Source organism: Sander lucioperca, chromosome 12 (assembly GCF_008315115.2).
Source record: "Sander lucioperca isolate FBNREF2018 chromosome 12, SLUC_FBN_1.2, whole genome shotgun sequence".
Taxonomy (NCBI): domain Eukaryota; kingdom Metazoa; phylum Chordata; class Actinopteri; order Perciformes; family Percidae; genus Sander; species Sander lucioperca.
The window spans coordinates 27,482,405-27,500,787 of NC_050184.1; the positions used below are offsets into that span (position 1 = coordinate 27,482,405).

The 18,383-nt window shown below is 42.3% G+C and overlaps 1 protein-coding gene across 6 annotated transcripts in view; it reads right to left on the minus strand.

Annotated features, from left to right (window-relative positions):
- LOC116062213 (serine/threonine-protein kinase WNK2-like) overlaps positions 1-18,383 on the minus strand; it is a 54,904-nt gene that overhangs the window by 19,240 nt on the left and 17,281 nt on the right. For 3 of the 6 annotated variants that reach the window (XM_036008301.1, XM_031316845.2, XM_031316847.2), the window contains exons 3-10: positions 8,240-8,412; positions 7,840-8,060; positions 7,595-7,752; positions 4,334-4,422; positions 3,629-3,848; positions 1,983-2,253; positions 1,778-1,893; positions 548-1,465 (exon numbers count right to left, since the gene is read on the minus strand). In XM_036008301.1, the coding sequence (XP_035864194.1) occupies positions 548-1,465; positions 1,778-1,893; positions 1,983-2,253; positions 3,629-3,848; positions 4,334-4,422; positions 7,595-7,752; positions 7,840-8,060; positions 8,240-8,412 (2,166 nt within the window). The remainder of the gene's footprint in view (positions 1-547; positions 1,466-1,777; positions 1,894-1,982; positions 2,254-3,628; positions 3,849-4,333; positions 4,423-7,594; positions 7,753-7,839; positions 8,061-8,239; positions 8,413-18,383) is intronic. The other 3 variants (XM_031316846.2, XM_031316856.2, XM_031316855.2) reach the window with 3 other exon arrangements.

Sequence of the window (18,383 nt, forward strand, 5' to 3'; positions counted from 1 at the left end):
TAAAATCACAGAAAAGCTAATAATTGTGCCAATTACATTACCGGATGCAAGTATGAGAGAATGACATATAAAAATAAGTTAATGAAACATCTGTTTCAACAATGAGCAGGCAGTGACAGGTGTGTGCTAAAATAAGGACACAAGAGAGAAATGGTAGGAGAGACCGAGAGGAGAGAGATCAGACAGCTGCCCCATCTCCTTCAATCAGAGGCCATCTATCCAAGGCAAGCTAAAGCAAGACAGCTGTAGCATTGGGCCAGTAAAGCAGAAAGGAACATCTAGGTCAGTTTTAGAAGGGATTGGTTAAGGTTAATCAGCAAGGAAACATAGTCTATTAGAGATTGTGCCATTGTCCTCCAACAGTAGCAAGCTTATGATTTTCAGCTCTTTAAGCCTATACAGGTAGCAAGACTCAGACAGCAGACAGGAGATCAGACCAGCTCCAGGCTGAATAATGCTGTACCTCGGACAGGCTGGGAGAAATCAGTTAAGCAGGAGTTGGCCCCACATGGGAAACCAAAGCGACTTGTCTGCTAATGTGACCTACCACTCCCACAGCCCTGGTAACTTGCTGCTCTCTGGCACAGAATTTATCATTGCAGTCCTGAAGAAGTTCTCGGTCTCCAACCATACGGCCACTCAGGAGATTACTCTTCAGGCTTCCGTCTCCATCACTGCGGACAGGCCTGTGGGCAGCTGAGGAGTGCAGCAGGGAGGCTTGGGAGGGTATGGTGTGACAAGGGTCTGCTTTGCGGCTGATTATATTAAACAGGGACTGCTGTAGCAGTGAGAAATTGGAACAATCACTCAAACCTTTCAGCCGTCCATAACTAGGAGTGGTCATTGCTCCACCAGAGGACAGGTTTTGTCTCAAGTCACATGGACAGTGGTGTGTTGGCATGGCAACAGAAGGACGGCAGTGGGTCCCTTCTCGTGACCTTAGAAGAAGCAAAGAGATGCAGGCCTGGCACATGTGGCCTTTATGCATTGCAAAATGGTGGTTATGACAAGAGGTCAGACTCAGAAGACTACTAAGGTCAGAGTGTCTGCGTACACTTGGCACAGGAAGTGTTAAGTTCTCACTGGTGGACTCGGATAACAGTCTGATGCTGGTGTCACTACAGCGGCGGTACTCAGAGGGTGAAGAGACAGGGAAGGCCTGCAGTACTGGTAGAGCACCCTGGGAAGAGAACCCATCCTTAGCCTCTGAGTGAATCTCAGGGGGGCTGAGTTCTAACTGTTTCTCTGGTACTGTGGGGGTGGGACTGATTGATCTCCGCGACTGAATGAGGGCATGGAGTTGAGCAATGTGGTTTGCCCTGTGAGTGTCAATAACAGGGGCACTTCCTCTCCGGGTTGCAGCTCCCAATCGAGTCCTGAGCTCTGGGCTCAGTGTTGCCCCCCATACTTCACCCTTTTCACAGGAGTGAGGTCGATCTGTCAGAAAAGGGCTTCTGCTGTGGCACTGATCGAGGAGCAACCCAAAAGCAAAAGACATGTTACTCAAAATGAATAGCTTGTAACAAAAAAAAAACAAAAAAACTATGAGATGAGGACGAACAAACTTGCTGTGCATGACTGGGTTAACGAAGACTGATGTGCAAATGTCCAGAAATGTGTTGACTGTGCAGATGAACATTGTTTTTAAGTGTGCGGATACAGTGTCTGTGCCCAGTTCCAAGGCCACGTGAGCCATGGCTGCTTTCAAAGAGTGTTTGTATTTTAATAAATCTGAATGTACATGGTCCACCTGGGTGTGTATGCTCCTGATACAGACCTGCTGTGTTGCCATAGTAATAGGCTCCAGCAGGGACTGGTAGAGGACACTCTGCTGGCTGCTGGTGGATTCTGAGTACACAGTGGAGCCCATGCCACTATCAAGTGTGCCGTCTGCTGCAGAGACACAGAAATCTTGCACTTATAAAAAACGTCAGAAATTAAGCTCATTTATTTTTGAGTAGAGGAGAATAGAATTTTTTTACATGTCACTGAGGTGGCACTGGCTGGACACAGCCTGTTGTGCTGGTCTGCCTCTGGCTCTTCTGGTTCCAGCAAAGGCTGTCCTACATGTGCAACTCCAGCAGGGATGCCCTGAGATGTTGTCATCTGGACCCTGTGTCCCCCTTCACCTTGTTCCACTGGAACCGCAGCAGACACTGTTCTCTCTCTTCTCCATTTTATCAGTGTCACACGGTCCCTGATCGACTTTCCCACAGTCTTAGCATCACTCTCATGGAAGAAGCCAGACTCCACCTGACAAAGAAAAGGGAAAAGGCATGACTTCCAGGATATTTTAGCATAGAGCATGTGACAGAAGAGAGATCACATTGTGTGAGGGAGAGAGAAAGCACAAGAAAGAAAAAGAATAGGAAATCTATTTCAAGGAGATCAGAGCAGTGGGGACCTATTGCTTTTGTCAGCAGCTTGGTTCACTGTTCACAACAGAACCGTCTGAACTGTTACATCTGCAAATAAAGATGAAGACAATACATAGAACACATGTTATACATGCAAAAACAATCCAGTTGTCTCAAAACCAAAAAGGGAGAACACAACATAAAGCATGGGAACATGCTGGCCATACAATCTCATTGTGCTGTTGGTCCACATGTCTGCTCTTATGCCCAAGGTGATTGTTACAGAGAGGCCTTTCTTTCCCAGCTTGACAGCCTGGTCAAGGCCAAAACAGCACAGATAAATGGAGGGAGAGAGAGCAGATAAGAAATAAGGGTAGAGATGTGAGGGAGGGAGACGGAGAGAGAGAGAGAGAGAGAGAGAGAGAGAGAGAAAATGAAAAGGAAGAAGTTGGTTAAAACAAGAGGCAGAAAAAGAGAAGGCCAGGAAAGCAGCTGACACAACTCACAAAAACTTCTTTCTTTCACTGACTCCTTTATTCACACGTCAAGCACGTCCTGTAAGATTCTTTGTGCAATATCTAATAACACATTGCAGAGGATTCTCAGTCTTCATGCAGTAGACTGGCCTAACATAAATCTGTTTCAAAGCAAGTTTGAATCCTGTTAAATGCTTTAATGCTGTTAAAGAACAAAGCCTGACAATGACTATGTTTATATTTCCCATCTGAAGTTGAGCTGTGGTAACTCAATCTGTCTTAATCCAATAACCCAATAAATAATTTCATGGTGCTCCAGAATATTAGATGAGAGACATAAAGACTTGAGGTTGGTATTATCATTTCTCCCACAAATCTTCAGTTTTTCTGGGCCATGTTTTTATTGCAGGGCCTGTGGGTGCCTTATCTGATAGTGTTCACTTGAGAAAACAATGTAAACAAAAGGAAACAAACAAAACCGCAATCACTGTATTCCTGGAGAATCAAGCAATCACTAGCAATCTGCATTTGTGTCCATTCCCCAATGATGAGATATATGAAACGCCAGCAGCTAGGACACGCTAAGCCAGAAAGACATGCAAATCATGACAAACTGCATAACTAGGATGGCTTAAAACAAAATGACTTTGAATTGTCTAGATGCCATATTTTTAAAAGGAAGACATCACAATGTAAAACAAAGAAATACATAAGGATTCCAAATCCAGATTTATCTCCAAATATTTTCCATGTATGAATAAGTTCTTCTGACTATACCTTTAATTATCCACTCACCATCTCTTGTGCCACAACCTCAGGGACCTCCTTTTCCAGGTCAAACGTGAACTCGATGGCTCCACTCTCCTTGTACTTCCCTTTTAACTTCTTGTGGTCCTCCACCCACAGTTTCAGGGCTATTGAGTCCTTTTTCCCATCATCCTCCTCAGCTAGCTCCACCCTTACACCTGTGTCCTCCGCAAAGAAAGCATGGTTCAACAGGTCCTTGATGGTGTACCTGGGAGAAGGAACACCAGAGCTCAAGACTCAGGCACAAAAATTACACACACTGGTGCCACGCATCTGTAATGTATAGTGTTTGCAGATAGCGTTGGCATCAATATGGTTAGCTGTGGTACAATAATTCTGGTGTGTTGATAGTGTAAGGACATATTGGCACAGTAATTACATCATACATGGACATGGATTACCTTTGGAGAAGAGACAGAGCCACTGAAGTCACTCACTGAACCCAATTATGCTTCAATAAAAAGCCACTGGAAGCTTATAAGGGTTATTTTCCCCTCTGTACACAAACTCATTATGTAACAGAAATTGAAAGACACCCGGCAGATATGGTGGGAGACTGTAGTGCTGCTGAGAGCCCAACTGTCAGCACCACAGCAGTGAAGGGGGGGAGGTGAGACGAGGCATGAAAGATGAGAGGGCACCTTGTGGGCCCTATTGGCTGGACACTGGACAATAATGGGCACAGTCACTCACCGCTCCTCTTTCTTTTGGCAGATACACTCCCCAATAATCTCCTTGATTTCAGGATCCATGACCTTGTTGTAGCTGGCTGGCTTCACTCCCTGAGGAAATGGAAATATAAACAAAATGCTGAGGACAAGCCATGGAAGGATACTGTTTTAATGAAAAATAATGAAGGAAAAACAAAGGAAAGAGTGTGGGGTTTTTGTGATGCTCCACCCCAAATCTGACCTTTTTCAGATACTCACACCCTGTAGGCTTTTCAACCTTGACAGAGCATGGCAGCTGAGGTCAGCTTGATTAACCATGTAAGTTGCAATGGATTCCAAAAAGCATCAAAGCAATTAAAAGAAACCTTTCAAACCACTCCTGCAGCATAGTCAACTTCTCTTTCTCGGAGAGCTCAGTATGTTCACCAAATTATAGCTTAACACACAACATCCATCTCAATTCTTACACAAGACCTTGGTGAGTTTGTTTGTGGGCTGATGTGTGCTAAATTGCGCATGGCGCATCCATCTCCTGATCTTACATTGGTCAGGACTAGGGTTGGGTACACCGAAACGCGGTGCCAATAGGGCACCGGTTCCGACGTAAACGGTAGTAACGAGAACGAATAAGAACAAAAATTTCGGTGCCTGACTTTTTTTTTTTTTTCCCAGAAGCATCGCAGCACGGGATGCTACGTTACCGTTAGCTAGTAGTTGGATTAAACACAATGGTTAAAATGCTGATAGTTTATGTTAAGTGCTGTAAAGTGTGACTGTATTTCCCTGTAGAGGATTCCAACACCGGGACGTAACAGTCTGTCTGCAGCTGCCATTGTCGGAAAAACAACACACAGACCCACGGGCCGGGTCGGGCCAATATTTCCCGCCACTATCCTCAGGCTGGGCCCTTGATCAAGCTGTGTTTTTTTAATCATTACTTTATTAGCATAATTTGGTGGGGAGAAAGCTATGCCTCTCCAGCTTCTCCCGTAGCTCTGGGTAGTACGGCCAGTGCGTCGGCATGCAGTCCGTGGCGAAGGACAGTATTAATTAGGTGATTGAGACAAGAAAGTCTCCTATATGGTTCCATGGCTTTGATTGTGTTGCTGCCTTGATCTGTTACCCACATTATTTGGCTGAAGGAGGGAGCACTTTAAGTTATTGTAAAATACCCTTTTCCCATCTGGTGCTTGTTTTTGTCGTTTGCCAGCAATTTACTGGTGAAATAAGTCATTGTTATAAGTTATTGTTATTACATTATTAATCAATCATTTAATTTTGACCATATGGCCTTAGCAATAAACAAGCCGTTCTTTAATGTCGCCAACTGTCGTTTTGTGCTCCTTTTTTAATATTTTATACTATATACATTATAAATATATTATATATATTTCGGTTCAGGCACCGGCACCGTTTTAAAAGTATCGTTTTAGCTACGGTATCAGAAGAAACCCAAATACCCAACCCTAGTCAGGAGAAGCAGCGGTCTGGAGTCTGCCCTGGTCCCTGATGTTGTTTTGTTTGTGAACTACAATTACAACACAGTTCTACCTAATTACTATGGTATTTTGACTGTTCAGAACATCCTGAGTATATGGATGGACACCGACAGCAGGAGTGGTTAGAGAAGTTATTATAGATAGTTGTATATATTTTTCCACTGTGAGTGTTTGCATCTCAATACATTTTGGTTGGAGTATTACTTTTTAAATGGTGGGATTTTTGGTAATACTACATGTTCTTAGCTCAGCACTCTGCCTTCACTTTCTGCATCTTATAACTTATAAAATACTGTATATGCATCCTCTGAATTAACATTTCTGCCTATTATGCAGCTGCAAGCTGTATATGCTCAGGGAGTAGTATAAAGCTATCAGGGTTTCTCTTTGATCAATCTCCTATTAATATCCTGCAGTGGACCCTGTAGGGCACTCTAATATGCATACAGTAACAATGAAGATAACAGTATCTAGAGACAGCTGCATTGATGCTGCCCGACCATTAATAAGGGCATAAAGCCTACTCTTCTTCAACAGCAGGTGAAAGAGTCATCTCTCAGATTCCCACACTGCCAAGTCTCAAGTGTGGAAAATCAATACCCTTCATCAAATCAGGAAGACTAGCATGGTTTTAGACACCCCCTAATCCAAAAGCAGTTTACAGTATGTTTTGCTTGCAGAGACACACTCATTGAAATGGAATGGAATACAGCCTTTAGGCTTTATCTAAAAAACAAAGGGGATTTGGATTCCCTCTGTGACTCCATATGGCTCATTAGATTATTCACCCAAGAAGCAGAGCAGAGCAGATCTTGTACTAAAAAAGAAATGCTGCATTTCTGCAATTAAAAACTCCCTGGAGTTATGTGGTGAAGCAGCTAAAACATCTCTAACATCATTGCGCCCTATTTCACAGGTTCACTGAGCATGACCCTGAGTTATTACAACATGCATGTTACAAGAAGGAAGACTATGGCAAAAACAAGTTAGAAACACAATTATACCTTTTTCACACCAATGACCAGGGTTATCTGACCCGTGTTCAACCTTCTTTTGTCATTTGAAACCAAGCCAGTCAACATCGGTTGATCCCTGGTTATGACAATTTAGATACGAGTGACAACCCGGGAGCAATGCATATTAATCACCTCACATGCTGGAAATAGGTGGGGGTTTACAGATCATATTCAGTGAACAGCTAATTTTGTTACATACTTCAGTCCAGCTGTACACCAACAGAACTAGTGTTTTGTACTTTAATTCCTCATTGTACAATAGGCTCTCTGCAGCCTGCAGTTTCAAACTGCAGGCTGGCTAGTTTAATTCTCCTCCTCTGCATTTCATTTATTGCAGGTGCAGCAGTAAACAAGGAAGTATCTCTAGTATCGATTTATGACCATTTTTGGACGAGGGGAAAGCATTTCTCTATGTTTAATAACATTAGAAGTAAAGTTAGGCTTTGCTGTCGGCTTCCCGACTTATTTAAAAAATAAACAAAGAGCCAGCGGTCACACTGAACAACCACACACTTATTACTACTACTACTAAAACTTGTATACAGTATGTGTGACAGCTAATGCACAGTTAGTGCAGGCCCTGTTTTGTCTGTACAATAATAGCACAATTTATTATTAGTATTATTATAGTGTCACAACTCATCTTTATCGGTTATCATTTTGGGCTACTGAACAATTATCTATGTGAAATTTACAGTAAGTCAAATATTTGGCCTAAATTTCTCATTCATGAAACAAACTAGAAAAATGTACAGTATCTGGACTCACACTAGTGACTTTGCGGTATATCTGAGCAGCATTCTGACACTCCGAGTAGGGGTATTCCGAGGTGGCCATCTCCAGCATACACATGCCAAAGGCGTAGACATCCACAGCCTCATCATAGTGTTCCTCATACATCTCTGGAGCCATGAATTCTGGGGTGCCTGAAGAAAGAAGAGTGCCAAATGGATAATGTATTTATTTACTGCAAGAACCATTAATCTGCCAAGTTACATTTTAAAGTCTCCTACCTATGACGCTCTTAGCAAAGGAAGCCGCCTTTAGTGTTGCCAGTCCTAAATCCCCTATTTTGACTGAGCCTGTAGGTCCAGTGATAAATATGTTGTCACATTTGAGGTCCCTATGGATGATCGGAGGGGTCCTGGTGTGGAGAAAGTGTAGGCCTTTCAGGATCTGTCTGCACCAGCTCCTCAGGACCTTTGGCTTCATTACCTTGAAACGCTTTAGATAGCTGCAAGAAGGAGAGGAAAACATTACCTGACAATCATATGAGTTTTTTAAATATATTTTTAGTAAAACATAGATAGGTTGACAAGTTAAAAAAAGTCACAAAAGGCACAAATGTTTTGTTTTTTTCACTCATTTATCAGAGGAGTTGTCTGTACAACCTCTACCTTCAACGGTACTCACGTTTTTAGCGTTCCTGACGTCATGAGCTCTGTTACTAAAACAATGCACTTCTTCCCTTTAAGGGGTGACTCCCAAAAGTCATAGAAACGGACGATGTTTGGATGTTGAAGACCCTTCAACATCTCTGCCTCCTCCTTAAAGCGCTGACGTTCCACTTTTGACAGCTTGCGATCCTAGAGGAAAGACGACAGATGCACCAGAAAGAAATAATGAATATAAAGCACTAATGATACTTATAAGTACTTATAACATACACTCACCTTGAAGATTATTAGGAACACCTGTTCAATTTTTCGTTAATGCAATTATCTATTCAACCAATCACTTGGAAGCTGCTTCAATGCATTTAGGGGTGTCGTCCAGGTCAAGACAATCTCCTGAACTCCAAACTGAATGTCAGAATGGGAAAGAGAGGTGATCTAAGCAACTTTGAGCGTGGCATGGTTGTTGGTGCCAGATGGGCTGGTTTGAGTATTTTCCAATCTGCTCAGTTACTGGGATTTTCATGCACAACCATTTCTAGGGTTTACAAAGAATGGTCTGAAAAAGGAAAACATCCAGTATGCGGCAGTCCTGTGGGCGAAAACGCCTTGTTGATGCTAGAGGTCAGAGGAGAATGGGCCGACTGATTCCAGCTGATAGAAGATCAACTTTGACTCAAATAACCACTCGTTACAACCGAGGTATGCAGCAAAGCATTTATGAAGCCACAACACACACAACCTTGAGGCGGATGGGCTACACCAGCAGAAGACCCCACCGGGTACCACTCATCTCCACTAAAAATAGGAAAATGAGGCTACAATTTGCACGAGCTCACCAAAATTGGTCCTTTCAAGACTGGAAAAATGTTGCCTGGTCTGATGAGTCTCGATTTCTGTTGAGACATTCAGATAGTAGAGTTAGAATTTGGCGTAAACAGAATGAGAACATGGATCCGTCATGCCTTGTTACCACTGGGCAGGCTGTTGGTGGTGGTGTAATGGTGTGGGGAATGTTTTCTTGGCACACTTTAAGCCCCTTAGTACCAATTGGGCATCGTTTAAATGCCACAGCCTACCTGAGCATTGTTTCTGACCATGTTCATCCCTTTATGACCACCATGTACCCATCCTCTGATGGCTACTTCCAGCAGGATAATGCACCATGTCACAAAGCTCCAATCATTTCAAATTGGTTTCTTGAACATGACAATGAGTTCACTGTACTAAAATGGCCCCCACAGTCACCAGATATCAACCCAATAGAACATATTTGGGATGTGGTGGAACGGGAGCTTCGTGCCCTGGATGTGCATCCCACAAGTCTCCATCAACTGCAAGATGCTATCCTATCGATATGGGCCAACATTTCTAGAGAATGCTTCCAGCACCTTGTTGAATCAATGCCACGAAGAATTAAGGCAGTTCTGAAGGCGAAAGGGGGTCAAACACACTATTAGTAGGGTGTTCCTAATAATCTTCAAGGTGAGTGTATTTGCCAGCAATGCAGGTTTGGGAGGTGGCACCCCGCCAAAATCTCACGAGAATCACAAATTGCTTTACTACTATCGGTTCTGTGAACATCCGCTACATCCGCCAGAACCTTTTGGACATCGGTGACCAGCACCAAATATCTATTTTGAGTGTCTTTCATTATACACACAACATCCCAGACGACATAGCGAGACCGGCGGGCTCTCCATGGATTGTTGTCGGGTCTAAGAGGCGGCGCAGACGGAGGAGGGAGAGGAATAGCAGGGCTGCAGGTACGGTGTTATGCTAAGGCTAGCATAGCACACAAGCCATCTCTACCGAGCCTGTATCTATCCAATGCCAGATACCTGGTGCATAAAACGGACGACTTGGAATTACAACTCGCTGGAAATCGCTATGTTCGTGACTGCTGTGTTTTGATTATCACTGAAACCTGGCTTCACCCGGGGATACCCAATGCTAGCATGCAGCTAGCAGGTCGCACTCTGCTACGATGGGACAGGACTGAGGACTCCGGTAAGAGCAGAGGAGGGGGGCTCTGTATGTACGTGCATGAGAACTGGTGTAATAACGGGACAATTATAGATAAACACTGTTCCCCTGACCTCAAGTACATGTCTGCAAGATGCCGGCCTTTTTTTCTACCGAGAGAGCTAACAGTAGCACGTCACGGCTGTGTAAATTCCACCCGACGCCATCTCTCCTGCTGAACACCATAAACGAACAGCAGCGGGTCCACCCCGACGGCGTTCACATAATCACAGGAGACTTTAATAAGGCCAACTTGATGACTGTACTCCCGACATTTTGTCAACATGTCAAGTAAACTTGCTTGCGTTCTATGTTGTTGCACTTGCTTGTTGTGTGTCAGTTTTTACGAAGTTGTTGATTCATCCATTGTTGATAATAAGACGAGTCCTACAGGGGGGAGGGGATCAGTCCGTGAGTGCAGAGACTGCTCTGCGTCAGTGGTGTTTACGACAGTAACGTTAAATACAAGTACTCCACAGCGACTCTAGGGGTAGCGGAAAGCGGTAGTAAAAAATGGAAACTGCATAGTATGCCTTTAACATGGTCACACCCTCTACACACTGCAGCTGAAGGTTACGTGTCATCGATTTCTTCCATCTTCCTCCATCTCCTTCACTTGCTTTCTCACCCACTCATCCACTACCTTTTGCTCCTTTACCCCCTCCCCCCCCCCATATCTGCAATCTGTGTCTGCATCCCTAACACCAACCACTCCCTTCTCCATAACCAACACACAGAAACACATCTTCGATAAGCGCTTCCTCTCAATTGTTTCCATCTACAGTTCTCTGTAAGGCTGACCCCACTCTGAGAACACCTTGCTCTAGGTAGTGCCAAGGGGTTCTTTACTGCAATTTCCCTTCTTTTTTTTTTACCACCACAGCAACGGCTTATGTAACAAACACACGTGTACACTTAGCAGCCCCGAGCGTGGACTAGAAGCACGACCCCACCCCTTACAGGGAGCGACGACACTGACGGTGGAATGCGATGAACACAACCTAGCAAGATCTATTTAATTATTCAACCACAGTGAACTGCCTGTAAGATGAAACTGCATAACAAATATGAAATCAACCTGAATAACCTAAAAATTAACAAACTCAAAATGTGCTGTGATGCAATGTGTTGGGGAGTAAAGTGATATGATGATAAAGCATGGTGGGTGGGTGTGTGTCATATTGGGTTTTGTGTGCAAGTGTGTGGGGGGTGGGGATTTTCACTGCACTCCCATGAATAATTCAGTTCTGCAGAGAACCTTTTCTACTGAGGAGAGCTGAGCAATGGAGGGCTGGGGCCGCCCAAGTTGGGCTGGGTTATCCCCAGATGCTCTTTGCTGCACAAGAGCAGCACATTGACTGAAGTTTACCTGAACCACAGGTCTAAAAGGAGGAAAGAGACAGACAAATTAAAGCAAATTGTAACCCTTGAGCATTGCAGCTTTCCTCCCCTGAGGGGACACTTCTCCCCACTTTACTATTTTATCTTTCTTGCTCCCTCCTCCTCTCATCATCTCTGCACTCATCTTTCAGGAATCCTGCTGCTATTCCTAAATAGCCCCTTTACCCCCACCACAGAGTGTTCCCCAAGTCCCAATCTCTCTCTCTCACACACACACACACACACACACACACACACACACACACACACACACACACACACACACACACACTTGCTCTCCCACTTCTGTTTTCCCTCTCAGCAGACATTGGGGCTTCTGCATAATTTAGAGGCCACATGTAGGCTCAGAGGTGTTGTGCACAGCATGGCGAGATACACAGACACATACATATGCACACTGAGACACTAAAAGAATGTCACTCCCAAGACACACATACCAGACAAAGGATATCACGGCAAGCATCTGTAAATGAGATATGTTAATTGCTTCATAGTAATTGTGAGGGATTTAAGCTTTAACAAGTGACTCATTATTACATTACATTTGAAATCCGCTGCATAGAGTTCATTTAGTGTTTCTGTGCATGTACGTTTTCAGAATCTTATCAAGCCTTTACTGTACACATGGCTGAAGAAAAGGTTTAGCCTGCCACAGCAGAGTTTGGAGCCGCCCAGGCGAGGTTAAATAGAAACACACAGAAAACCATACCTGGCAGCAGGGACAGGAAAATAGATTGTGACATTAGCAGGAAGCAATCTATAAAGCTGTGCTGTAGACTCTGCTGCCACCCACAACATCTGTGTGCTGAACTATATTAGTTCCCCAGCTCTGGTAGCTCATTCAGCTGCACAGACATATCAGACCAGGTAATAGATTAAAATGTTAGTCCTGGGAACTGTGCAGGCTAACATACCATATAATTGCAAAACTATGTGTTCAAATTCAAGTTCCTGGCGTAATGTCACATGTTGTCTATAATGCATGCTGTCCATTTAAAAAGAAAGCGCCCTTATTGTGGAGAGATGGCGATCAACTCAGCTACTTTAGATCTGTAAGCTGTAAGACTTACAGTTCCCAGTAACAGGAGCTAATGGCTATATATAAAAGGCTCTAGCTGTTGCGCTGTTCACTCCATTGGTTGAGCATGGCACAAATACTGCCTTAGTTTGGAGTTTGAATTGCACTGAGGACACCTGTGCTACAGAATGTACGGTATGCGCTAGTAGATGGTATCACTCCAGGTGCCTTACAATGCCAGCAAAGTGGCCATTTTGTTTCGTTAATCAGCACAAGTCCTAGCCAAGTCTACAAGTACCCTAATATATCTGGACCTTTGTTAATTATTTTGAGTTTCTAAGTGCAACATACTGGATAATAATAATAATAATAATAATAATAATAATAATAATAATAATAATAATAATAACAACAATAATAATAATAATGCCATGGTGAACGTGGTGAACCTTTGATACATAAATAGCTTAGATTTTTTGTGTTTTAAAGAAGAAACTGTCTGTGTAATGTAGTCAGCATCGCTAACCTTGCTGCTGCAACACCGTTATTTCCCATTTTTTTTGGGATCAATAAAAAAAAAAAAATCTAATCTTATCTATCTAACCTTGATTATTATAAAAAGCACAGCCTAATAAATCTGTCAAACAACGAGCATCCTTCATGCGAAAATAGTTCTTAAGTATCCAGCTTTCCAACAGACACAAGTACTAACAGTAGAAAGCTCTGAAAGCATGTCAAAGGATTAACCATTTAATTGGAATTCCAGCCATCAACAGAAGCATAAAAAAACGTGTTATGCTCAAACAACATCACAAACACTAGTGAGTCAAAACATTGTTTTCCTGACCGCAGAATGATGCAGCCCATTTTTTCCTGCAGTGATCGCACTTTTTGCTTGATAAGAAAAAAAAAAAAGAAGAGTGCCACAGGGATTGAGGGGCTATATCAGGATGAGTGTCTGCTATTGATTATCCACTAATAGAATCAGACTGCCCCTAGTGGGGGAGCTGTCGGGCTAAAGAGTGTTGAGGCAGGGCACCTCTCTGGAGCATCAATTTAACATCTGACAGACTCACAAGTGCACACAAACACAGTGAGTGATAGATGCTGATGGTGTTCTTAAACTGAGAACAACTTTATAAAACACAAATTCTAAAGCTGGAAACTCATGGGTAGTATCTATTAAAAAACACACACACACACGGCAAGTCATGACATTTATAAAGATGGATTCTTTGAGCTCATAACTGAAATTACATACCTCAAGATTTCGGCAGTCTTAATGCAGGTCAAAAGACAACAACCACTTTCTACTAAATTTGTAAAATCACTTAATATGTGGTATACAACAGCCTGATGAAAAGACTGAAACATAAAATAACTGCTTAATTGTTAAATATTTTTAATCGGAGTTGATAAAGCACTTGATCACTTGTGATATTCTGAAATATGGGAGGGGGGGGGGGACTCTGTTGATTAGTCTGTTGTATTCATTGTATTAAACCCTTTATGGGTTGTTCAATGCCAGGTACCAATTTTTCGACAAAAGGTTGTTACCATCACCTTTTTGTGTGTTGCTATGTTTACAAAAATCTGCCTTATATGACAAGCATTATACAGGACTGCATCATTATTTTCAACCCCAGAAAAGTCCCCTATATGATGAAATGAAAAGTCTTTTACTTTTGGCTTAATGCTTTGTATTTAACACACAACATAAACGAGAAAAGACCAGTAGCAAAGCACAGAGACAAAGAAGGTTTTATTCTCTAGTAAGAAATCTTAGGACCATGTTTTTTGGCATTGGCCTGGATGGGTCAATTAAATGACCAAGCAGCTGACCCAAGTCATCATCTAGACACCATCCAGCTGGTCCAATCTAGTGCTTCATATTTTCACAGTACCCCCGATTAAACCATAATAGTTTTCAGGTTCTTACCTAATATTCAAATCTCTAAAATAACTCATCCAGTGAGACCCACAATCAAATGAGTCAACTTATTATGAGAGCAACAGGTTTCCGTATTAGCTGAAATTATGGCAGCCAAATACACTAAAAGAAATCAACTTGGTCTCTCTCCACAGTTTGTGTTCCTAAGTACCATTTTCTCTTTCACCCATTAAGTTGGCCTCATCATGATCCTTGGTTAACAAGGAGCACATTGGGTTTAGTAACAATGGCGTGACAGCAATGTATATTTAAACTTATCAACAACCTCTACTATAAAACCTAGACAGCTATACCGAGTATGCTTGATATGTGTCATAACACTTGGCTAAGGAAGTTTAAAGTGCTCATACACACAGTATGTATTAATAACGATAAAATAAATTTACTATTTATTTAAATTTATTTTATCGTTATTAATACATACTGTGTGTATATGTTTATACTAATATTGTTTATATTCTTTTTATCCTTCTTATATTTGTATGTGTGACATGCTCCAACAACACCATGACAAATTCCTTGTATGTGCAACGTACTTGGCAATAAAGCCCTTTCTGATTCTGAATTCTGATTCTGATATTATTATTATTATTATTATTATTATATTATTCATTTTCCCTTTCCTTTATTGTGTTATAACACAATACAAAGTACCATGTAATAGGCTTCCAAAGTGAAAAAGCCCAAAGTCCACCCCAAAGGGACTTACCATCTTCAACAGAAAACACTGTCCACAAACAGCTCTATTGTAGTCCAGCCTTTACTTCTGTGACGAACGTGTGTCACTTTGTAACACACGTTATAATGCTTGCCTAGCTGCTAGCGTGGCACGCCCTCATACTCTGCTTCTGATTAGCTAGCAGTCCTTACCTAGCTACTGCACATGTGCGACTCCCAACAAAGATGGAACAGAAGTGAGATGTCTCACTCTGTAGCTAAAACAGAGAGCTTAACACACAGGGTGAAGAGAGGAGCTGCAGCAATGTGCAGTACAACAAAAATATGGTGTTTTTTGAAAATTAAACCATGTAAACCTATTCTGAATACAATTATGAACCTGAAAATGAGCATAATATGAGCACTTTAAGAAAAAAAATATTTCACCCCAGGATGTACTTATAAAAACAATGTAATATATTTACTGTAATAAATAAAAAAATGACCCCAATGCATCATCATATATTAAGGAAACGTGCTAAGTTGAAATACTATCTTTTCTGACAACAATGCTAATGCCAGTATGTTTTCCTTTTGAAATTTCCGTTCCGTGACGGAATTTCTGTTTGTGTTTTGGCCTGTGTGTTGTTATCAACAGCCCAGTTTGACAGCCAGGACAGGTTGCCAGCTATACCTGTTAAAAACGTAAACCCAGCGCGCTACAGCTGTAACGTTAGTACAGCCATGAAAGCAGCAAACAAACGAACAGGATCAACAAAGATAGATTCTACCAGACCTAAAAAAAACGGCATGTTTCTAACAGTTGCGTGACCAGAGACATAGCTAACAAACCCCAGGGTAAATATTGGAGATGTATTTGAAAGATGGAGACAGCTTAGAGCCCAAAAGGACGCAGAGTTGGCCAATTTCCTCCTGAACAGGTATCTAAGCATTAGCTTTAGGCTAATTTATCACGGCTACAAGGGACAGGCATTTTATGTCATTTCAACATTTGTGTACTCACATTGAATTATATAGAGTACCCAAGTTGGTTACTCGCAAAAACAATTGAGACACAGCCAGCCGACTGGTCCTGGCTAACGGCGCCATGCTAACCCTGCTAACTGCTAAGGTTACCGGAGGACCGGGCCACGGCTGTTTACAATGTGTAGCCTGTTCTGTGGCTGTAGCCGACAACGGTGAGTTATTTTAAGCGGCTGGAGAGGGCGGCTGGGATGGCCGTGAGTTTACAGTGTGTTTAGCGATTGTTGCTGTAATTCTAAGCCAATAAAGTGTGTTCAGTCAGGTGGAGAGGACGGCAAGGTAGTGTTATTTTTAGCGAAGAGGATGGCGACGTTGTTGGGTTTTTAGCGGTTCCTACCGTAATTCTAAGCCAAAAAAGTGTGTTAGCTACTCCACTGTGCTGTGAAGTAATGTATGGCTATGTGAGACAAGCGTCTAGCAACATTGTTGTGGATGCTGCAGTCAGCCTGGCAACCAACGTGAACTTTGAGTCTAGGGAGGAGGGGGCGGGGGAGACGACTCTCTCCAGTATTTTTAATTTGTATTGCAGTAACTATTTTAGACACTAGCAGTAAGTATTACATATTGCACCTTTAATCATAAAGACATTTAAAAAGGTAAGCCTCACTCACACACAGCTGGCCACACTGAAACCACAGAGCAACCAGGTCTTGGTATAGCTTTTGAACACTGCAATGAAAAGCTTAGGTTCAGTCACAACGATAATGTTATGCTTTATTGATCTATGCAGGATGATTCTCTTTACTGGAGGTCAGGATATCACAGAACACGACACCTTAAAGCTGTGTCTTATTCACAGCTTAGACATTTCAACATGAGGATGTTTGGAATCATGGGACTGGTTGCCAGGTTTAAGGAGGTATGCCAAATTACTTGGCCAACCCGGCCACCCTCTGCACCCATCATCCCCAATAACAAATGACTATTGCAGTGCTTTTGCTGCCGTAAAAAAGCTGGTGCAGGGTGAGCAATGAGGCAGCAGAGTGCCCAGAGCTGAATTGTGTCCCATCAGTCACGACTGCACGAGAATTTGGCCAGCAGCTCTCTTATCTCTATTTTACTGTTACTCTGACATGCAGCCACTCTACACCCAAGCTGTGCTAATTGGCACACTGGCACTAAGGGTGGCACAGTACAACATTTTAAATGAGAAAGAACTGGTGAGACTGCTGTAAAGCTATGAGAGCAAAAATGTGTATACTATCACCAAGCCTTGTCAAGGAGGAGCCTGAAAGACTGGAACACTGGCGAAGATGACAAGCCACTGAGATACTATGATAATAAGACAACAGTACTTTTAAAATCTGCCTACGGCCAAATGACTACTCTGCTGTTTGGGTGTGAAGGGAGTGAGCTTATGAAAATGAGGGGGAAGAGATAAGGAGAAGCTATGAGGAGGCGACATATGACAGACACCACCACACCCCCAGCACCCTTAGTTAACAGAAAAGAAACAGGAGAACAACAAAGCAATATGTCACAGCTACGCTTATGACTAACTGTAAGTGGACTATAGTGAGAGTTTGTTGCATGGGTGTTTAAGTGTATAACTGTGTGTCTGGCTGATTGTGACTGGGAGTTAGCCAGTGTGGATTAGGCCATACAAACCTCCTATAAACCTCTTTCCTGTCGCAGATTAAATATGTAGGCTGACAAACAAACAGTTCTTTGACACAAAGATAAAGAAACAAAAATGTCTGATTACACACTTGCCTCCTCAAAAAGACTAACGCTTCTTATGCAACAGCCATGATAACTGCATCTTTGTTTCTTTTCCTTAAAATCCCTCACATTTGAGGTGTTGCAAAGAATTTTAATGATAAGATATTTTACAGTTGAACTTAATTATCAAAATTATGAAAATATAACAAATTTTGCAATTGCAAATTTTACTGGGAATTTATTTTCTATAAATAACTACACAAAAAGGCATGTAAAATCAAAATGCTACCAATAAGATCAATAATGGTAATATACAGTATACACTACCTGTCAAAAGTTTGGGCTGACTTAGAAATTTCCATTCTACTCCATTATAGACAGAATACCAGCTGAGATCAGTAGCAT